The following is an 18,228-nucleotide window of genomic DNA, read 5'->3' as shown; positions in this document are numbered from 1 at the left end:
AAGCGGGGCGTGTGAATGGGCTGGTCCTGCAGATCCAAAGCGCAGGACCTCCATGATACAGGGCAACGACAGGATGGCGGAGAGGAGTCCCGTGAGGACCCAGGACTGACGGTGCAGCAGAGGCCAGAGGCCTGAAAGCACCGACGGCACACTGCAGTGGACACTTGCAGGGAAAGAAGTGTGGACAAAAGGTGAACCGCGGGACACACTGACACACCGCAGCTCCCACGACGTATGTGGTCAAAAGGGTGTACTGTGTGACACACTGCGGCTTCCACAAGATTTTTGCTTGGTTGGTTGGTTTTATTTCTGTTTTTGTTTTGTTTGGGGGAAGGCTGCAGGAGCACAGGGAGGACACGAAGGCCTGAGGCGAGGGGAGGGACTGGAAGGCATGATGTGACAGCTACAAGAAAACAGTGAAGAGGAAAAGATAAACAACAGCATAGCCGAACCTACCTTTCATCACACACACACACACACAGAAACTTTCAGGTCTGGAGAGATGGCCACCAGATAAGAGCACTTGATCTTACAAAAAACTTGAGTTCAACTCCCAGAACCCAGGTGGCTCGCAACCATACATAACACACACGTACAGGTATGGAGTGAGTGAAACACTCATATATAAATATACACTTAAAAAAAAATCTTCCCTCATCTCATCATTTGATAGGATTAAAACAGAATTTCCTAGCTGTACTCAAACTATGGCTTGGTAAGGTTAGGTGTGGTGGCACACACCTTTAAGCTCAGCACCTGGGAGACAGAGCAGGTGGACCTCCATAAACTGAGAAGCAGCCAGGGCTATCTAAGACCCTGTCTCAAAAACAAAACCAAGCACCCCCCCCCAAAAAAAAAAAAATAACCCAACACACAGAACCAAACAATGGCCTGGTATTCTCTGAGGAGTTATAATGTGCAGGGGACAGAGCGCAGGCTCTGCACCAGGAGTGCTGGCTGCTTATCCAGGGCCTGAGCCAGCACCCATGTCAGCTCCGAAGGACACACACCTGCTTCTGGCTTCCATGGCCACTTGTACTTACGTGGCACTCTCTCTTTCACCTCTCTCTCCTTTCTCTTTCAGTCTGTCTCTGTGTCTCTGTCCGTCTGTCTCTCTCTCACACGCACACTATAAAATAATAAAGGTAAATCTTGAACCCTAATCCAGCCTTGCTCTGTTGCAGCTGCGCTGGTGCTCCTTTGCCCTCTCTCCCCAGAAGCTCACCTCCGGGTTCCCAGCTCTCAGGGGCTCTTCTGCTCACACCTAACAACAAACGAGCATGAAGATGCCATTAAAGCCTGAAGCACAGTTCTTGCCAGAGGTGAAATTTCAACATAAACCCTACCCTCCCGGAAAAGAAAATGGCAGAAATTTCAGTGGCCACAGCTTCTATCTTATCCAGCAAGAAAAGAAGTGTAAAAACTCCTTAATTGTTGTGTCATTTCAAATGGTGACTAAAAACCAGGCCACATGCAGGAGCCGTGCAAAGGCACATTTTAAAGGACTGTCTGGGTCGTTCCGCCGGAACTGTGCGTGACCATTTCTTTATACACAAGGCTCCACAACATCCCACAATGTCCTTAGTCCTGACCAGTTTTTCCCTTTCCATATTTTCTGACAACATCTGCTCTTTACACTGGCAACAATCTTTCACACTGACCTCTCACATTCTGTCAACAGCTGACTTGCCTGAGCCTTACCTGAGCAATTAGAGGAGAGAAAATAAGTGGGCAGATGATTCATTCCTTCAGTATCATGACCAAATGCTGAGCGCTGACTACACACTCACAACCACACTTAGCAAAGAAAACCCTTCACACAGAAGTCTGCCTCACTTGCGTGGGACAGGCTCCACTGCTACAGTAGGGCCATAGCTAAAGACGCTGTGACTTCAACAGCAAAACCGGCTCTCTCACATGCAGCTGCGCCGGACCCTGAAGGCTTCTGCTGCCTCTCTACACACTGACAGGACTACTTCTTACACCAAAGAAAGGGTGGGTCTACCAGGCGTGGCGCTCAGGAGGCAGAGGCCGGCTGGGAATCAGAGCAGCACCTTCTCTAAAACTAGGACGGAGTCTCCTTGAGAGCTTCCAGATCAGACATCAAAGCGTCCACCAGGACGGCCCTTCAGCAAACGCTTGTGCACAGTGCTCGGCATGCAAGCCAGGGCCTGGCACACACTACGCCCTCTGACTCGGCCACACCCCGAGTCCTCCACGGTGTGTAGAGTGAAGCAGCTCTAGCTTCTGCTACACTGACCTATCAACTCACAAAGTCCCTGCACCCCCTCATAGAGTATTGCTGGGGCTCCCACGTAGTAGCTTCTTTCCTTCACTAGAGTGGATACCCAGGAATGTAGTGGCTCGGTGCTGGCGCCTCAGTTCCCCCTGCAGACCTTGGACAGCGCGACCAAAAGGCAGCTTCATGGAACCCTGGGGCAACAAGGCCTGTGCCCCCAGGAGGCTGCCCAGACGGCTAAGTGGGCACAGGCACTTGCCATCAGGCCTTCAGCCCCAGGAGTCACGGCGAGCCAGTTCCTAAGCGTTGTTCTCTGGCTTACGAATGCCCTGACACAGCTTGCTGTAAACTCTGGTCTGACTCTTTCCTCTGACCTGAAACCGGCTCCAGCACCTCATCCTGCCGACCCATCTTCTAGTCCTGGAATAGGAAGGGTGATAGACGCGGTGTAAACCCCACTCTGTGCGGTGACAGGCTGTAGTCCCGTGACACCACTGTCCTCCACCACCCCAGCCCAGCAGCACTGTCCTCTGCCTTCCAGCAGCACAGGTGGCAGGCCAGGTCACGGGGGAAGTGGGGGGATGGCCACCTCTCTGGCTTGCTGAGCACTAGATGCGGCACGAACTGCTGGATTTCAGCAAGTGAACCGAGGGATCATGGGAGCGGAGCAGGCCCTCTTGCATCCTGGGCTTCACTAACGTGTCCCCAACCCTCTTTGCTCCTCCACAGTCACTGATCGCAGCCCTCTAGGCTGAAAACGTGACTCGCAGGCAAGGAGGTCTTTCTCCCTCACACAGCCCTGCCCCTGACACTGCTGTTCGGATTCAGACTGCGTGAACTCCACTCCGCACTCTCAGTCTTCCCCAGCCCAAACTGCACAAAAAGCAGCAACACAAAGCCACCAGTCACGGCACTTCTCCCTCCCTCTCCCTCCCCTGCTTCAAAAGAAGTTTAAAACTTAAGTCTTTATGGAAAATTTTTAAAGTTCCATAGATTTCAGCAATTCATAAAGTCCAGGGGCTTTTGAATAGTTTTTTTTTTTTTTAATCAGTATCAGAAAAAAAAAAAATCTCACTTCCTATTTGAAAAAAAAGCATGCACGCATACGCATACGTGAGGCTGTGATCACAGCTCGGCCGGGCACGGGCAACAGGAAGAAGGCACCACCATAAAAGGCCAGCTGCTCGGCTTCTCTTAAAGCAACATGCCCAGCCCAGCCAACTTCACTCCCAACGAACACTGCCTGCCATGACGGAGGCCCTGGCCACGCTCTGACATGTGAGTACTGGACACTCTTCTCTTTAAGGGAGAAATACTCTGAAAACCCAAGTTTTAATTAGATAAAAGTGAAAAAGAAGGACTATATTAAATAACTAGCTGTAATAGCCCGCTGTTTAGATTTGGGGGGGGTTACTGGAAGTTTAAATTAGCTAAGTGACATGGAAGCAATGAATGAAACATTATTTTATGTCACTTCTGTGTGGACTCACAATACAAAGTAAACAGCAAATAACACCACTATTTCAGGACTCTTTACTATAGAGAGAAAGGAACAATGTTGCTCCTACATTTAGCTATATTTTACATACAATGCAACCAGTTAGCCTAATTTTAAAAATTCATTACATTTCACTACCTGGCTACATTTAAGGACAGAAAAGTCTTTTTCACACCTAACTTTTCTCAGGACAGATTATCAGCAGCAGACTTCCTGGGATAAGGGGCTTCTTTTCTAAAGCATCAATTACAGACTAGTATTTTCTGTTTTGCAAAATGTCTTATAAATTTATTCTCCCACCAGCAAAGATTATTGATCAGACTGGGCTTTGCTGCCTGAGAAGCAAAATCATTCTAAAGACCAACTATTACTAAGCGGGGGGGGGGGGGGGGGGGGACAAAACCAAAAAAACTACGTTATTTGGTTTCTATTATTAGGTGACAGTAATGCTTTAAAAGCCTCTGTATTTGTATTCTAAAACTTCTGAAAAAAAATCATAAAGCAAAGAATTACATGTAGCGATTTGTAAAATCTACATTTCCAGGATAAGCGTGAAAAGAAATGCCCAGACAATGCAAGCCAGGAAGGAGCTTCCTTTAGAGAAGAGTCAGGGTGCGGGTGTGCTGGTTCTCTGGTACCGGTGTCCCAGGGAGCACAGCAGGACATACCGTTAGGGAATGGCCTGGGTTCAGCCTCACACCCAGACTCCATTCTTTATGACTGCCTGGGTCTGTAAGTTGCTGAAGGCTTTAGCCGCTTTGTTCGTGAAGCAGGAGAAATGTTTCTGCCAGGTTGCTCCAGTGCCACCTCTCCCGGGGCATGCCGGAGCACTGCACACCTGCTCACCCTGCCATCAGCCCACACAGGCAGAGTTCCTGTGCTGTCATTCCTGTGCAGTGTTCTCTTGAGCTTGTCTGAGGATGGCTCCTTTCAGGAACGCTAGGTGAGGGCTCTGGGTGTGCTTTCTAGTGTCTCAGAGTATCTGCCTCCAGGGCTAATGGTGCTCTGTGAACTGCTGGGGCCCACGGCTCCACAGAGCAGCCTCGCTCATGGGCTTGTATGGGACGTGGGCGGCTGTGGTAATGCGTCCTTTTGTAAGCTGTTAGCGGGCTTCCTAGAGTTAACTAGTGCCGAGGTGAGCCCTGTGACAGCCAACCTCATTCCAGGACTTCCAAGCCTGCGTGCTAGGCATTTATTGGAGCTACTGTAAGCCAGCTACAGCAGTCTGCGGTGCACAATGGCCATGCAGGCTTGCCAGTCTTGACGTGTGGACACCCATAAATGAAGGTGCTCACAGTAAGAGGTGAGGTACTGGCGGTGGGCAGTGCCCTCCTGTCTGTCCCAGGCCGCTGAGCAATCCTGACCACGGTGATGAGACTAGCTCACAGGTGCGTGCTGTGGAGGTACAGGGACTGACAGGGCTCCAGAGAGGTGCTCAGAGGTAGACAGGGAAGACAGGCCACGCACTGTCAGACAGCCCCCAGCCCTATAGAGCAGTACAAAGCGACAGCAGAGGCACAGAGCTATGCTGGCCGCAATTTCTCTTCCAGCTGAAACAGCAGTCAAATGCTTTGTTACTTTATACTGTCGTAAACTCACGGATAGAATCTTTGCTGAGCGGACAATCCCAGCAGTGGGAGGCAGAGGCAGGAAGACAGGAGCTCAAGGCCAGCTGGCATGTACAGTCAGCTTGAGGCTAGCCAGGAGCACAGGAGACCCCATCTTAAAAACAAAGTCAAACCCAAAATGCTCAATTCACCTTTACTCAACTTAAAACACGCTATAAACTAATGATTACTTCACTGTGGTCCACCTCCCTCCATCCTCATTTCACAGCACAGTTGAGTATGTATCTGTCAAAAGTTCTGAAAAACCTTCCTGTTCTTACCCAGTATAGCTTCATCTTGGAAGCAGGAACAAGGGCTAATGTGTCCCCTACTGAGCGTGATTTCTCTGGCAGCAAAGACTTAAGCAGCAGCTACGCCTGCCTTGGCTTCACTGCGTGCTGCAAGTCAGAGGTCCTGACAGGAGCCATTTCTAGTCTCAAGGTCACTGTGTTTGGCAGAGCTCTCCAACAAGGATTGGCGGGTTGAGATTTGGCCACATTTCTCGATCTTTGGGGGTGTCAGAACTGCTGCCCCACCTTCCCCATTCTCAGAACTTCACAGGAGACACAAAACCACAACCTCAACAGCGCTCTGCCTTCCTGGGCTAGGGAGAGGGGTAGGAAGCGCCCCATGCGGGAAGTTGCTTTTCAAAGTTCTGATGAAAAGTAGCATTAGGGACGAGAGGGAAGAGTGTCGGCATGAACCTGAAATGAAATTCCCCGAGAGGAAGGGGCAGCACTGGCTGGAAGTGGCTGGGGACAGTGCAGGTGGCAGTGACCCAGAGGAAGAGAGTGCAGGCAGGTTACGAAGGACACACCGATGGTGAGCTTTCGGTCCCTGGCACCAGCTGAGGGGCTGTCATGGCACTGCAGAGTGAGAGGAAGGACTGCAGACAGCAGGGTCGCGGGCCGGCACACGGAGAAGGGCATGCACACGGGCGGGCACAGGGCAGCTAGGGGCTGCAGGAGCCCGCAGCCTCGGAGCCCCGATTCCTCAGGATCCTGACCTTTAGCACCCTGAGCACACGCCTGAGCTCACGCTCCGTTCGGCGCAGTCACACGAGGAGGCTTGACTTCAAAGCAAAGCTTGAAACTCCCTCTAGCTTGAAGGGCTCCGCGTCATGCTCTCTCTAGAAGCTCTGAGCTCAGAGGAAAGACGGCAGGCACACTTTCACTACCAACCCTGCCAGTGCAAACACAGGGCATCTGCCTTCCGTGTGCGGAGTGCGTGCTGGCGGTGGCCTCCTTTTTTAATCCTTTCAGCAACTTACACACGCCATCACTACCTCATGGTAGTGATGGATAACTTCCGTGGTCAGTCCTAAAGCTGGCAGAAGCCACAGAAGGGATAATCATGTAAGAAAAAACATGTCTCCCCTCCAGACACCTTGTACTCCCATCAGCCCCGGCAGGCAGCTGTGCAATAAAGCAGTCTTTACTGAGTGTCAGGGCACCACGGGCACACGCAGGCCCCTGCGCACCACTCTGCTGTGTGAAGAGCCCTGTGCTGACAGTGCTCTTCTGCCGTAGGCACGCAGAGATGACTGGAGCGGAGTGTGGCAGGGGCTCAGCCCCAGTGACACAGACCCTGTCTCTGTGGCCCCTGATTCTTTCACACTTCCAGAAGCCAGAGACAGCAAGATGCCCTCACACAGGCTGACCACGGTCAACACTAAGCTGAACAGATCAAGCCAGTCTGCTCAGCTTGGGGGAGGGGCACAGGGCACCAGAAGGCAGTCAGCAGACAGCTATCCATCAGGCTCACTGCTGATTGCACGGGAGAGAACGGACGCAGTAATGGACTTCTCACTCAGCACACCGGGGCACGGCCGGGTCACCACCAGCACATGGGGACAGACAGCAGACAGCCGGAGGCAGGCAGTCCTGTGGGAAGATGCCCCTGTCACAGGCAAACACACAGGCAGCAGCTGCTTGGCCAACTAAAGGGCTGGGGACACACGCTGCAGGAGTCGACACACGCTGCAGGAGTCGACACTCGAGACTCAGACGTCTCTGCTCAAACCAAACAAAGGAGCTCTGTCCACACACTTGACAAACACACACGCAGCTAGCTAATCAGCAAGAGGAGGGGATGGCTCCTCCTTCTCGGGAGCAGGTTTGCTATGAGGGCCTGCGTTAACTGTGCTGGTCTCTGTTCCCTCAGAGTCACTCCCTCGCAGCTCATCATCCCTTTCCTTTCCACTCATCTTACCTCCACCACCACTCTAAGCACTTTCCCACAGCCTTATTCTTCCTCGATAAAGTAGCCAACTCTAACAACAGAAAGCAGGAAAGACAACCTTCCTGACAGCACACCCTGGATTTTGTGTCTCCATGCTTTTAGTGGCATAACTTCCTCTTTGGCACACACAAGGAAAGTCACCCCTCTGTGCAGGGCATTGAGGTCACACTTGGCCAACTCACAACATTGTTACAGCCACATGTAACAAACTCTACCTTTTTATTTAAGGCATCAACAATTCTCAGAATAAATACCAGAGATAATGGTGACACTTCAAAACTCTTAAAAGCCCCAGGCCACTGTACACTGTGAACCAAAGGTCTGACTGTGGCGGAGGTTTGCCCTGTTTCTGTCATGGTGCATAGTATGAAAGGCATTCTACTTATCAGAGCTAATGAACCAGCTAACAGAAGTCTGTGCAGCCTTGAGAACATGTTACAAAGGCTTTCGTGTTGGTTCTGAGAGTACACACTCCCTGGTTATGCAAAAATGAAATAACATCTCAAGAAAGTTGGCAACTGTTTGGGCAAGGAAATACATTTTACACACACATAAACACACATCCCACTTTCAAGAATGTCAGGGAAAGACAGGAAGAAACTGTCCCACAGTTGGGATGACAGGAAGGCTAAAGGATCAAATGTTACATTACAGACATAAAACAAACTGACTCTGTCACTTAGAAGGAACATGAGAACTACAAGATGGCTTCCAGGGGCCCATACTCAGGAGAGGACTTTGGAGGGCAGACCACACCCTTTTATGCTTTTAGTGTTCTTAGAATATATATGCTAGATCCCGGGAATACAGAAACTACACCTTTTTAATAACAGAGGGTCTAGAAGTGAAAGACAGAGATACAATGTCAAGAATGCCCTGTTCTTCGCCATTTCATGCAGCCCAGTTACTGCCTATACCCTGGGGAGCGACGTCAGCATCTTGATTCCTGTCCCTGATATAAAAAGTGTAGTCAAGTGTATAATTTCATCAAAGCATTGCACTGAAACCATATTCTTATAAATATTAGTTTCTAAAGAACACAGATTTAGGGCACATTCTGGGCTTTTCACTACGTAGTACAGAGACTATGACAGTACTTTCAGGTTTAACCCAGACATACACGTGTAAGTTAGAACAAATTCTACTCTGAGGGCATACAATAAACTGAGATAATCAGGAGGCCTAAGAACTGGGGAACAGCAACCAGGAACACAAAAGGACTTTCCTCTTAGTGTGGAGATAGTCTATGAAAATGATAGCACTGAGAACATGGGGAAGACAGAAGCAAAAGGAAGACAATGCCAAGATAATAGTTACCTATGGAGTCAATCCCCAGAAGGTGCTAAATATCCAAAGGAACGTACTTTCAAACCATCTCTGACTCCATTACTGAGGCCACTGTCTGATCTATCCAGTTTACATGTCCATACTCTAAAGTGCTGCCTTGGGCGGGCTCCGGCCCAGCGTGCTCAGTTGGGACCCTGGCTTCCCCCACCCTTGGGAAGAGTGTCCCCTCTGCCCTGGGGAAGCTGCCACATGCCATGCTGCTATCCTGTGAAACCACAGTCTCTCCGTTCTCTAAGGCTCAGGGGACAGCTGCCCCTGCAGAAGACTGGACGGAGCACCATGGAGAAGGAGCCAGCACGATCTTAGCCCACACGAGGTTCTCAGCAGACACAGTTTAACGGTAGGCTTAGTGAGTAAGTGCACAAATATGAGTAAGCAGCGCTGAAGAGTGTCATAGTGTCAGGTGGTGAGGCGCCGTAGAAGGAGCTAAGTTTCATTTCTTCCTCCATAACAAAACCATTACCTTACTCCCGTCAGTTCTCACTAAGCGCTCCAGACTTAGACTGTATGGATACCAGTCCCCCAAACACTCACACAGTTTTAGGTACTGGTGTATATAATAGCTAAGCAGCATCGTTCTGTGTGTTTGTGTTCACTTTCCCTCCCTAAAGTAGCACGTCTGTCATCAGCTTTCCTTACCATAACTTCCTGTCAAGAAACGGTCTTGTGTTGGCACTTTCACATCCCACAGCACTGCTGGACCATGAGGTGTGCACTCGTTTACTGAAAGGCTTTGAGCTGTTCACACATTTGCATCTTTGCACAGTAGTTAACACAGGTGGGAACCCCCAGCTGAGCTACCCGAAAGCAAGCGGTCTTTAGCTGCCCAATGCTCGCTCACGCCGGACTCACACCTTAGCAGCTGACTAGCCAAGGCAGCCTCCCCGCTAGGCTGCGCTGACCCCTGCTCTACAGTGCTGAAAACACCTTCTTCCCGCTGTCACTCTAAGCCCGGATTTCAGTAGTCACAGCATTCCTTCACTCCCCAGTGAGACCCTCTGGTTGTTACTCCTGCACAAACTATGACGTCTCTGCTTGCCTTTGTTCACTCAGTTTTGATTTCACTAATTTCACAGTTGTATTTTTATTGACTTCTGGTTTTGCTGGATCTTCCCTGGCTCCTTAAGCTGTATGGCTAACACCCATTTCCAACCTTTCTTTTCATTTTATCTTACACATCTCAAAAATTTCCAATGTGGTATCTTCTAAAGTCAAAAGTTTCTTATAAATATATTTTCCGTTTCCACATTCCTTTTTTATTGCTCTCCCACTGGTTTCTAGTTTATCTGTGTGAGCTGCTCAACACTGACTTTCTGGACGGTGTCGACTTCTCCGGGGAACTATTATATGGCTGAGTCTTCAACACACACTCTAGCAACGTTTACATCATGTTGAGCAAATCTTCGGGGCCTTTCATTTTCTTATCTAGGATATTCAAATACACAACTGCCCATTATAATTGTAGACTTGTTAATTTCTCCTTGAAACTATATCAAATTATGACAGCACAAGCACATTTGAAAATCATTTTATATTCTTTGTGGACTTTTTTTTGGGGGGGAGGGGTTGGTATTTTTTGAAACAGGGTTTCTCTGTGTAGCTTTGGCTGTCCTGCAACTCACTCTGTAGACAAGGCTGGCCTTGAACTCTGAGATCCGCCTGCCTCCGCTCCAAGTGCTGGGAACTTTGGTGGTAAGGCTCTCTTCCTATTGTTACCAAAGTCTCCCTGAACTTCCTTTTGTTCTGATGTTCTGACTGTAGCACTCCCTGTCTTCATGATCTCGCTGGAGTGTATTCTCCCACAGCTTTATTCTGAACCTTTCTCAATCACTTTGAATTACATTTGCTTTAAGCTGGATTTCTTTTTTCTTTCTTTCTTTCTTCTTCTTCTTTTTTTTTTTTTTTTAAATCTCCAGTTTGGTGAGTTCAATCCATTAGGACTTACTTTCGGCCTTCCTAGTCTGTATCTTCTATTTTCCATCCTCGTTCTGTCTGCCCATCTCCTTTCTCATCTCTGAGAGAACAGGATGCTTTATTGTACTTTGCTCGGCCTTTCATTAGCTACAGGCACTGCCAGGGCTCATCTGTCAACACTGAACCAGAAGCAGAGATCGGTGCCAGTGAGCTCCCTCTCCTCAGGCTGCAAAAAGTGGGCAGAGCCAGGCCACCCTGCAGGCTGGGCTAGGTCTGTAGTCACTGTGTCCAGTCATCATTGATAAAGTTCTTTCCCTTCAAAAATACAGCAGCAGCAAAAGATAATCTGAAAAGGCTCCCTTAACACTGGAGACTTTCATACGAAATTTATAAAAGTCTACAGAAGTGATTTTTTTTTCTTTGAAATATAATCACAGAATTTACCACTCAGCTTCCCCATTTTTATTGCTGTCCAAATCTTATAAGAATTTTACTGTCAGAATTTTTAGATTTCCAATTTAGGGCTTAAAATTTGTCTTAGCATTATTTATGACCAAGAAAAAATTTAAACAATCCAAATGTGCAGCCAGGGAGTAGCACCCTCAATTCTGTGTTAACACACTGGCACACTGGACAGTACTGACTCAACACTCTGGAAAACTGTGGACTAGCCATCAAAAGGCAGTAAAATGCAGACGGTAAAAAATACCTCCACGGAGATTTACTTCCTACTACGGCAAGACCCCAACCCCACATCACTCGAGGTCGCCAGCAGCACAGGCTGCACGCCCAGTTTACAGTGTCTGCTCTGTGGCAGCTTGAGTCTGTCTGCCTCGAGCACCCAGCAACCACACGTGGACGAGGAGTATGCGCCAGAGGCCCTCCCAACTTCTTCTTTTCGTTTTGAGAAAGGGGCTCACAGAGACACCCTCAAACTTGTGAGGGCCCGCCCAGCCTCAGAGTAGCTGGGGTTACCACACCCAACTTTTATTTCTATTTTCTTCCTTTTCATTTCAGTTATGAACACCATTTCTTTTTTCTCAGGAAGGCTTACCTTTCCTTCCCTAGCCTGACCCGATCACCTCTCCTATGCTGTAGGCTAACACAGACCAGACACGGTGGAAGACCAGCCTCACCACATGTATGAGTGATTTCATTTCCTGGCAGTGATACTCGTTTTGGAAGAAAAAAAAATTTTTTCAACCTAAATTTAATTTAAAAGCCAACCTCATGCCTGTCTCAAATGTGGGGAACTTCACATGCTTTTATTCTTAACCACACAGTGATTCAGAAAAGGGGGATTTCTGTCAACAGTCAGTGCAGTGCTCCACTGAAATGCACTTGACCTATTTAGATGGCCCTAGTTCCTTGCAGAGTTCTGCCAAAGCCACCAACAGTAAAAGCAAACGGGTAGACTTTATTCTTGGTTCATTCCAGTTGAAATTTACACAATGAAAATTTTAAAGAAGATGTGGAAATGACTGATTGCCAAGTTAAATGTCTTAGCTAAACCGTCCCTCCTTGCTTTCTTCCTAGTGACTCTGACACGGTGGGACACAGAAATGGCTGACAATCTCAGCACCCCGCTGGCAGCTCCTCCTAGCAACAGCTGTGACCTGTACGCACACCACGGCACGGCACGGATCCTGATGCCCCTGCATTATAGCCTGGTCTTCGTTATTGGTCTGCTGGGGAACCTGCTCGCCCTGGTTGTCATCGTCCAAAACCGGAAAAAGATCAACTCCACCACTCTCTACTCAATGAACCTGGTGATCTCTGACATCCTCTTCACCACGGCCCTCCCCACCCGGATAGCCTACTACGCGCTGGGTTTTGACTGGAGGCTGGGCGATGCCCTGTGCCGGGTCACGGCTCTGCTGTTCTACATCAACACGTACGCGGGCGTGAACTTCATGACCTGCCTGAGTGTAGACCGCTTCTTCGCCGTGGTGCACCCCCTGCGCTACAACAAGATCAAAAGGATCGAGTATGCGAAGGGCGTCTGCATATTCGTCTGGGTTCTGGTGTTTGCTCAGACCCTGCCGCTGCTCCTCAGCCCTATGTCCAAGCAGGAGGCCGACAGGACCACGTGCATGGAGTACCCCAATTTCGAAGAGACGCCTTCTCTCCCGTGGATCCTGCTCGGAGCCTGCCTGCTGGGGTTCGCTCTGCCTCTCATGGTCATTCTCTCCTGCTACTCCCAGATCTGCTGCAAGCTCTTCAAGACTGCCAAGCAGAACCCGCTCGCGGATAAGTCTGGTGTGAACAGGAAAGCTCTGCACACCATCGTCTTCATCATCGTTGTGTTCATTCTCTGCTTCACGCCGTACCACATGGCGATCGTTCAGCACATGGTAAGGAAGCTGTGCGCGCCAGGCGCCCTGGACTGCAGCGCCCGGCACTCCTTCCAGGTCTCCCTGCATGTCACCGTGTGCCTGATGAACTTCAACTGCTGCATGGACCCGTTTATCTACTTCTTCGCATGTAAAGGCTACAAGAGACGGGTCATGAAGATGCTCAAACGTCAAGTGAGCGTGTCCATCTCCAGCGCAGTGAGGTCAGCCCCTGAAGAAAACTCACGAGAAATGACAGAGTCACAGGCGATGATCCACTCCAAGGCCTCCAATGGCAGGTAATGGGCATGGATGTCCAGCAATGCAAGCCCGCAATGCCCCGCAGACCAGCTGACCAGTTCCCAGCCGGGGTGCCTTTCACTGCCCGCTCCGGGCACAACTCCCACTGCCACCCGCCAGCCAACACACCAAGATCCAGACCAGCTCAAGGGAACAACAAAAGCAAGTTCTACTTCATAAATGAAATATATATAGCAAGGCTACCTTAGTGTGTTGCTCTGTAAAAAGTTCTGCGACCCTAAGAACGCAATCATTACCAATAGTTGGGCAAAAGAAATCAGACTGATTTCATTGTATATTATCAGTGTAAAAATGTTAATACTGTAATATAAAAACATTTTTAATGTACACCTCTTTTAATTTTCAATTGCGCCTTCTTAGTAATGTTTTTGTTTACTCTGTTCTGAGACAACTGTTTTGGGGAACATTCTGTGGGGTAAAAACAGGGTGTACCGAGAGTGTTAGCATGCTCTGGCAAGGAGCAGCAGAAGTTACAAGTTCGGTTAACAAAGGTGGAGTTGAAAAGGAATGGTATGAATGCTGGTGAGGACACAGGCAACAAAAGCTCCTCCCTAGACTCCAGGGCAGTATTTCTGGACCACTGCTCAGGAACACAGCAAGGCTTTCAATAGCTGGAAAACATGTCTACGTGCTACATCCTTTCCAGGGATAGAGCCGTGAACACATGCTTTGTTCGCCTTGGGTCTCCAGGGGATGTTTTCTGGTTTTTCTAGTTGGTAGCACCTGGTATTTCTATAGCTTAGATTAGGTTATGAGAAGTAGGGACAGTGATGACTTCAATTATAATTGCCTATACAACTCAGGAAGTAAAATGCACAGGTTATAAGTGAGTAGTTTTCAGGATTATTTCCTTTTCAAAACCCCTTCTTAAAGTGTATCTTTATGTGTATAGATGTTTTGCCTTTGTGTAAGTCAGTGCACCCCGCATGAGTGGTACCCACAGAGGCCAGAAGGTGTCAGACCCTGGGATCTGGGTTGTGAGCCACCATGGAGGCACTGGAAATTGAACATGGAACCTCTGAAGAGCAGCCGTGTTCTCTAAGAGGCCCTCTGTCCCTTTTTGAGGCGGAGTCTAGCTATGTCAGTCTAGCTTACCTGGAACTGTCTGTGTAGACAGGCTAGCATGCGCACAGCTTTCGTAAGCCACTGAGCACTGCTTGCCTGCTCAAAGTGTGGAGCCCAGCCCTGAAATTTCCCCAGTCAGTGTCTCAGCTGGCAACGACAGCAATTCAGACAACAGGGAAGGAATGACACCCTATGTTGTGAGTCATACCTCACTTCTCACTGACGTGCTTTCGCTGGAAATATTTTACCTTAGCGTAATTAGCCTTCTTTGTCTTTGTCTTTTGAGACAGTGTCCCATTATAGAGGCCAGGCTGGCCTGAACTCCTGTGTACCCCGGGGAAATCTTTACCTACAGAGCTTCCTCTGGCACACGCTTGTGAGCCCAATGCCTGGAGGCTGAGGCCGGAAGCTCGCTTGGGCTAGGGTGCACACTTACGCTAGCGAGCCCCTCCCCCATCCTACTCCAGCCTCCTAGGCGCTGGGACTACCCGTGTGTGTGACATGCCCCACCTGGGAAATTAGCCTGGGTTCTCGATACCATAACTTTGCTGGTACAGTCACGGCCCGAGCTCTGTTAATTTCATGGATTTAAAGGACTAATTACCCATGGTTGGTCTGAGGGAGGCAGTGGAAGTCTGGATCTTCATGCCGTCTGCACACCCCAAGTATGAACCTCCCACCTGAGGGCAGAAGAGGAAAACTCCCCACTCTGTCAGGTGGCACTCTGTCACCTAGGCCGGGTCTACAAAGAAAGCACTAGAACAAAAACAGGTTCCTTACCTTTCCAGCCCTGAAGGCAAACCAGATCTATGGCACAGCTCATCACCATGAAGCAGTGCGTTGCCACACACCCAGTGACAGGGCGCTGATCCGGCCAATTCTGCCACCCTTGTAACCAGCACATGTTGAGGTAACACTTTACAAGAATGCAACACACTTGTAGCTGGCTGTGTGCTAACTTTCACCTTCTCCCTCATGCTACCAGAGAGAGGTGACTGCACCGTGTCCCCTGCAGGGCACCGGCAGAGGTGACCGGTGAGCCTCTCTCCAGCTGCCTCACTTAAACCACCACGAGTGTGCTCACACATGGCCTGGGACACGGCCCCCTTGCCTGGCCCTCCTGGCAGCTTGACTTTCCTTCCCGGCAGACCCTTAGTGCCCAGGGGCAGTCTGGGTTAATTTGTGTATTCTGTGCCAACAAAGGAAGTGAGCTTGTATTTCACTCCACCTCACAGCACAACTGAGTATTTGCGACACTAGTGTAATACACTTTAATACTTACATGATAGCAGGCCATAAAAACTCATCTGGGAAAATGGATAGCTATCCAGCTAATCTCATTCCTCTTTTGTAATCTCCTTTTTCATTTCTTTTTTTTGGGGGGGGTGGGTGGGAGTGGGTAAGAGACAGGGTTTCTCTGTGTAGCCCTGGCTGTCCTGGACTCACTTTGTAGATCAGGCTGGTTTCAAACTCACCGAGATCCACCTGCTTCTGCCTCCCAGAGTGCTGGGATTAAGGTGTGTGCTGCTGTGCATTTCATTTCTAAAACAATCATTTAGCTAATTTAAAAATCCTCAAACCTATTAAGTTTAAGATCTGATAAATGTGGGGCTGGAGAGATGACTTAGTGGTTAAGAGCACTGGCTTTCCTTCCAGAGGACCCAGGTTCAAGTCCCAGCACACACATGGCGGCTCACAGCTGTCTGTAACTCGTATTTATATGTATGTGTATATAATGCATGTCTATAGATAGATATTTTAAAGATGTATTAAATGCATTGGCTCAAGTGAGAGCTCAGAGCAGTAAACAGCAGATAAACAAGCACTGGCCGCGTTTTGAAGGGCTCAAAACTCCCTGAGTCAATTACTTTTACTTACACACTCCTGGCTTCCACAAGTTTGAACGCGGTGAGCAGCCAGAGGCAGGACTGGGAGATAGCCTTAACCCCAGGGCCTGGCCATAAAGCCGCTGACCATGGAGACGTGCCCGACAGCCCGAGGGGCTCCCTTGCCAAGTTCGGCCAGCCAAGCACAAAGCCCCTCAGCAGGGCAAAGCCCTCATGCCACTGGGCTGCGACGCTGGCAGGGGTGAGCTGCAAGGCTGGCAGGGGTGAGCTGCGGAGGACTAGGGCTTCTGCGCACACACAGCGAGGGCACAGAGAAAGGCTGCAAACAGCCCCCAGGCCGGGGCATGCTGCACATGATGCACAGTACGCACACCAAAGCCTTAGTTCTTAATTTCTCAATGAGATGAAAACTAGCCCATGAGGGATGACATCCAAACACACGGACCAGAGGCACCCAAGCTCACTAACCAGCCAATCAACGCCAGGGCTAAACCAGAGGCACAGGTACGGTCTGCCTGGGATAATCTGTCTCAAGAGGCCAAAGAGATGGTCCCAACAGCATGCAACTGTAGGAGGGACACACCCGTCTTAAATTAGCTTAAAACCATCTATTTCGGTACTTCTCAGCCTGCTGTAATTTGTTATTTTCCGCAAAGCTAAAAAAGAAAAAAAAAAAAAGCTGCTCACTGAGCACTCTGGTGAGGAGTGAGAAATGAGCAGCTCACTGTGACACACAGGATGAGCACGGGAAGGCAGGAGTGTTGGCTGGGACTGACACAAACTCAGCAACCACCGAGCGCCCCACACCTAGGACAGCACTGTCCGCACTCGGCACACAGTGCTTCCCGAGTACTCGCACCCAGTGGTGGCTAAGTGTGTCAGGCTGCCTGTCCTGCCAGCGGCCAGGCGCCAGGGCTCTGCCACTGCACATGCTCCCCGCGCCACGGCCGCTCCTGTCCCCATGAGGCCCCAGGCTTCACTTCCTGTGGCTTTCTGTGCTGAGGACCCTCCTCCACAGTTTCTCTGCACACTCTTCTCAATGTCTTCCTCACTGGCACTGACTCCCCTCCTACCCATGACAGTTAGGCGCTTCTGTCCAGCTCTCACTGCACACCCAGGCCAGAGCTGGCTGTCGCATGCCAACTACTGCCCCTCCCAGCTGAGCCCCTCGGCCACGCTCAGAAGCTGTGGCTTTCCTCAGGATGCCATCAGCGTGCCAGATGTCCGCAGTGCCTGCCATGTGCACAGCACACTGCTCTGAGCTCCACTGTTCTGTGAGGATGGAGCGGGGTGGGGCTGGGATGGAACCTGGGACCTCCAGCATGCTAGGTAACACTCCCTCCACCAAGTCTCACGCTCAGCCTCAGGCTCAGCTCACTACTCCTGGCCTCCTCACTACTGGCCTAGGAGCTGGGGGAAGTGACCTGTCCCTCCCGGGTCCATGTGTGAGAGAAGAGCGAGGCTTGTTCTTGCCACAGAGAGGACTCTGAATGAGGACAGAGCTCCCACTTAGGCCCTATCTCCCCGTGCTGCGTGTCAGTGCAGCACATGCTAGCCTGCTTGGCTGACCTCGTGCTTAAGCCGCTCGCACAGGACAACACCCTAGAGAATGAGTGGAGGAAGGCGTGGGCACTGCTGAGTTCTTGTGCACGCGCGCTCCCCTTCACCTCGGCTCGGCCGGGCTGTTAGCTCCACGCTCCCCACAGTGGGCAACTTCAAAGCCCGGCTTCCTCTCCCTCACTCTCAAGTCCTCCCACCCTGGTTTCCGCCACTGCTCACGATGGACCTTCTGAGCCCCACGGGCGGCTTCTGTCTC

At 50.0% G+C, this 18,228-nt stretch overlaps 2 protein-coding genes across 6 annotated transcripts in view; one reads left to right on the top strand and one right to left on the bottom strand.

Annotated features, from left to right (window-relative positions):
• Positions 1-18,228, bottom strand: part of Ubac2 (UBA domain containing 2) — a 144,857-nt gene that overhangs the window by 63,258 nt on the left and 63,371 nt on the right. The gene's annotated exons all lie outside the window — the stretch shown is intronic.
• Positions 3,371-13,790, top strand: Gpr183 (G protein-coupled receptor 183). Its single transcript, XM_021644508.2, has 2 exons — positions 3,371-3,517; positions 12,383-13,790. The coding sequence occupies exon 2, from the start codon at positions 12,409-12,411 to the stop codon at positions 13,480-13,482; it is 1,074 nt and encodes a 357-aa protein (XP_021500183.1). The 5' UTR covers positions 3,371-3,517; positions 12,383-12,408; the 3' UTR covers positions 13,483-13,790.

The sequence above is a fragment of the Meriones unguiculatus genome, chromosome 9, assembly GCF_030254825.1.
Source record: "Meriones unguiculatus strain TT.TT164.6M chromosome 9, Bangor_MerUng_6.1, whole genome shotgun sequence".
In the NCBI taxonomy this organism is placed as follows: domain Eukaryota; kingdom Metazoa; phylum Chordata; class Mammalia; order Rodentia; family Muridae; genus Meriones; species Meriones unguiculatus.
The sequence above is the reverse complement of the archived record's forward strand: the minus strand, read 5'-3'. Positions and strand labels throughout refer to the sequence as shown.

Excerpts from the sequence above, each read along its gene's own strand:
- Gpr183 (XM_021644508.2), top strand. The coding sequence starts at position 12,409 with ATGGCTGACAATCTCAGCACCCCGCTGGCAGCTCCTCCTAGCAACAGC.